General features: G+C 38.6%; 1 gene segment (V, D, J or C); it reads left to right on the top strand.

Annotated features, from left to right (window-relative positions):
• The first annotated feature begins 1582 nt into the window (after positions 1–1582).
• LOC121580040 lies at positions 1583–2658 on the top strand. The segment is given in 2 exon segments: positions 1583–1591; positions 2155–2658. Coding segments are annotated over 2 exon segments (321 nt in total).
• Positions 2659–2909: the final 251 nt, after the last annotated feature.

Below are 2909 nucleotides of genomic sequence, written 5' to 3'. Positions count from 1 at the left end.
ATCACTGGTCTACTCCTCAACACTATCACTGGTCTAGTCCTGAACACTATCACTGGTCTAGTCCTCAAAACTCTCACTGGTCTAGTCCTCAGTACTATCACTTGTCTAGTCCTGAACAATATCACTGGTCTAGTCCTCAACACTATCACTGGTCTAGTCCTCAGTACTATCACTGGTCTACTCCTGAACACTATCACTGGTCTAGTCCTCAACACTATCACTGGTCTAGTCCTCAACACTATCACCGGTCTAGTCCTCCCCCTCAGCACCTGCAGCTAAGACTGTCTGAGAGTGGTCTGAGTGGGGAGGGGAAAACGGAAAACTAGCTGTTATTGGCAGAGAGATTTGGAACTCTCTTTTTTATTGGTCTATTAACTAATTTGCTACATGGTAATGTCACCATGGAAAGCCGAACCTCCCTCAAATGCAAACCTGCTAATTAGAAGGTCCTATGTACAGTACATCATATTTTCAACTAGGAACAATCATGAAATAACACTGATCCATTTTTTTCACACTTTTACAGTGTTAGTTTCATCAGCTGTTGTACAATATTATATAAAACACAAGAAATACTGAATTTTGACTGCACAGAGCCTTTAATGGATCACTGCTGGTTTTACAGCAGTGGAGAGTAACTGCAGTATGTGACCTGAAAGGACAGCTTTCACTGCAGGATCTGAGTCACAGTGATCTGCCCTCGGGATATTGAGAAAATAATAACACATTGTCAAGATCAGATTCCATTTAAGATCAGTTTTCTAGAACATAATATGCTTTAGAATTCAACAGCAACTTTAACTTGAAAGCAAATGACAAGCATCAAGATGAAGGGATCTATTCAATCCGTATTGCTGAAGTTCAGCGTTAAGCGTGATTGGAATTTAAAGGCAATGTTCCTGTATTAGCGGAGACTGCATTCACAGTAAACGCTGCATATGGGGTGGCAGGTAGCCTAGCGGTTAAGAGGTCGCTAGTTCGAATCCCTGAGCCGACTAGGTGAAAAATCTGTCGATGTGCCCTTGAGTAAGGCCCTTATTGCTCCTGTAAGTCCCTCTGGATAAGAACATCTGCTAAGTGAAGTAAATGTAATATGTCAGCTCAATCAAAAATTATCTTGACATTTCTATCCGGCAATCTGTAACACTTCAACGATACAACTTTTATTTCAGATGAAGGGCTCTATTCAATCCGTATTGCTGAAGTTCAGCGCTAAAGCCCAATTGAAATGTAAAGGCTTCAGCGATACAGATTGAATACAGCCCTAACTGTCACTTCACTCATGCTTGGACTCTTATGTATGTTCCTCAAATCAGTTAGTGAACATTTCTCTAAAATATTTGGGTTTGTTTTATACCTTTCTATTTTATAATAAAACTATAATGTTTTTCATTTAATCAAAAAACGATTTCAAATGAAGAATATAACATTATATTTGGCCAGTATTCATATGTGCTCATGATTTAAACCACAGTCTAAAACATTTTATTATTCAGCTTGCCCCATGGTCAGGAAGTTTTTGTACCAGCAGTTATAGGGTTTGTATCACTGTGGCACACTTTTAGTAATGGCACCAGACTAGATGTTGGAAGTACGTTTCTTGATGTTTGTCTGATTCAATTTTTTTCTTAAACTCTTTAATCTCTATTAAAACATTTAGATTTGAGATAATTTACTTTCCAAAAATATTGTTATATATTGATTTTGAAAGAGCCTTCTTTCAACAGTTTATTTAATCAAAATGTTAAATTGCGGGCATTTTTTTGTATGTTTTATTTGTATGATTGCAGACTATATAACTCTTATTCTGGTATGATAACTATAATATTTGTTATTGTAGTCATCAGTGCATTGTGTTCATGATAGCCAGAAAGGGTCTCTGTTATTTGTATCCAACCTCTTGGATTCTGCAAATACTACTTAGTATTCTGATGAGAAACGATCCTAAAAAAATATATTCATGCCAAAATAATGCTAAAGTTAAACACGTCATACTTGTATGCTTTCTGCTTGTATACTTTATACTTGTAATCTGCTTTCCTATCATACTAATGTTTGGGTTTCTTCACGTCTTTTAGCAATCTAATCTAAGTTTTAGAAGTCATTTCCAAAGTACTTTGTTTTGATGTAGTTGATGTGTTATGTTTCTTCCAGGTAACAGTTCCCAAACCCGTCCTGCCCCCCTCTAGTGAGGAGCTGTCCAGTACAACAACAGCCACACTGACGTGTCTGGCCAACAAGGGCTTCCCCTCAGACTGGACCATGAGCTGGAAAGTGGATGGGACCAGCAAGAAGCAGGAGGCCAGTCCCGGGGTCCAGGAGAAGGACGGCCTGTACAGCTGGAGCAGCACACTGACTCTCACTGCCCAGGAGTGGACCAAGGCAGGAGAGGTGACCTGTGAAGCCCAGCAGAAATCCCAGACTCCAGTCACCAAGACCCTGAGGAGGGCTGACTGTTCTGGGTAGGACCCCTCAGTCACACAGCCCTGTGGAGAGAGGAGGCTGGTTCCTCTGCTTTGACTAGCTTTGTTCTAAAATCAGTAATTCTCTGATTTAGAGATCACCCTGGTGTAGACTAACAGGGGGCTTGGCTTGAATTCATGTGTCAATCCATTCTGTAGATTGAGATTGTGTTAGTTTTAGATTTGATGTGATCTGCTTTTATTCACCATCATGTTTGCTTTGATGCTTCGATTGTGTGATAATGGATTAAAATAAATATTTCTTTTTGAAATGCATATTTTTGTTGTTTCTATTAATAAACAGTATCATAGATACTGTATATTTCTAATATTCTGGAAAAATATGTATTCAGTAAGGCTGATGAATGGTGTCTTTAAAAACTGTCAAGTCTAAAACTCACTCTAACATCATAATGGACCAGTATTTAATACTATCACAATATAATA

This window comes from Coregonus clupeaformis, unplaced genomic scaffold (assembly GCF_020615455.1).
Source record: "Coregonus clupeaformis isolate EN_2021a unplaced genomic scaffold, ASM2061545v1 scaf0279, whole genome shotgun sequence".
Lineage (NCBI taxonomy): Eukaryota > Metazoa > Chordata > Actinopteri > Salmoniformes > Salmonidae > Coregonus > Coregonus clupeaformis.
Note: the sequence above shows the minus strand (reverse complement) of the source record. Positions and strands in the feature narration are given on the sequence as shown.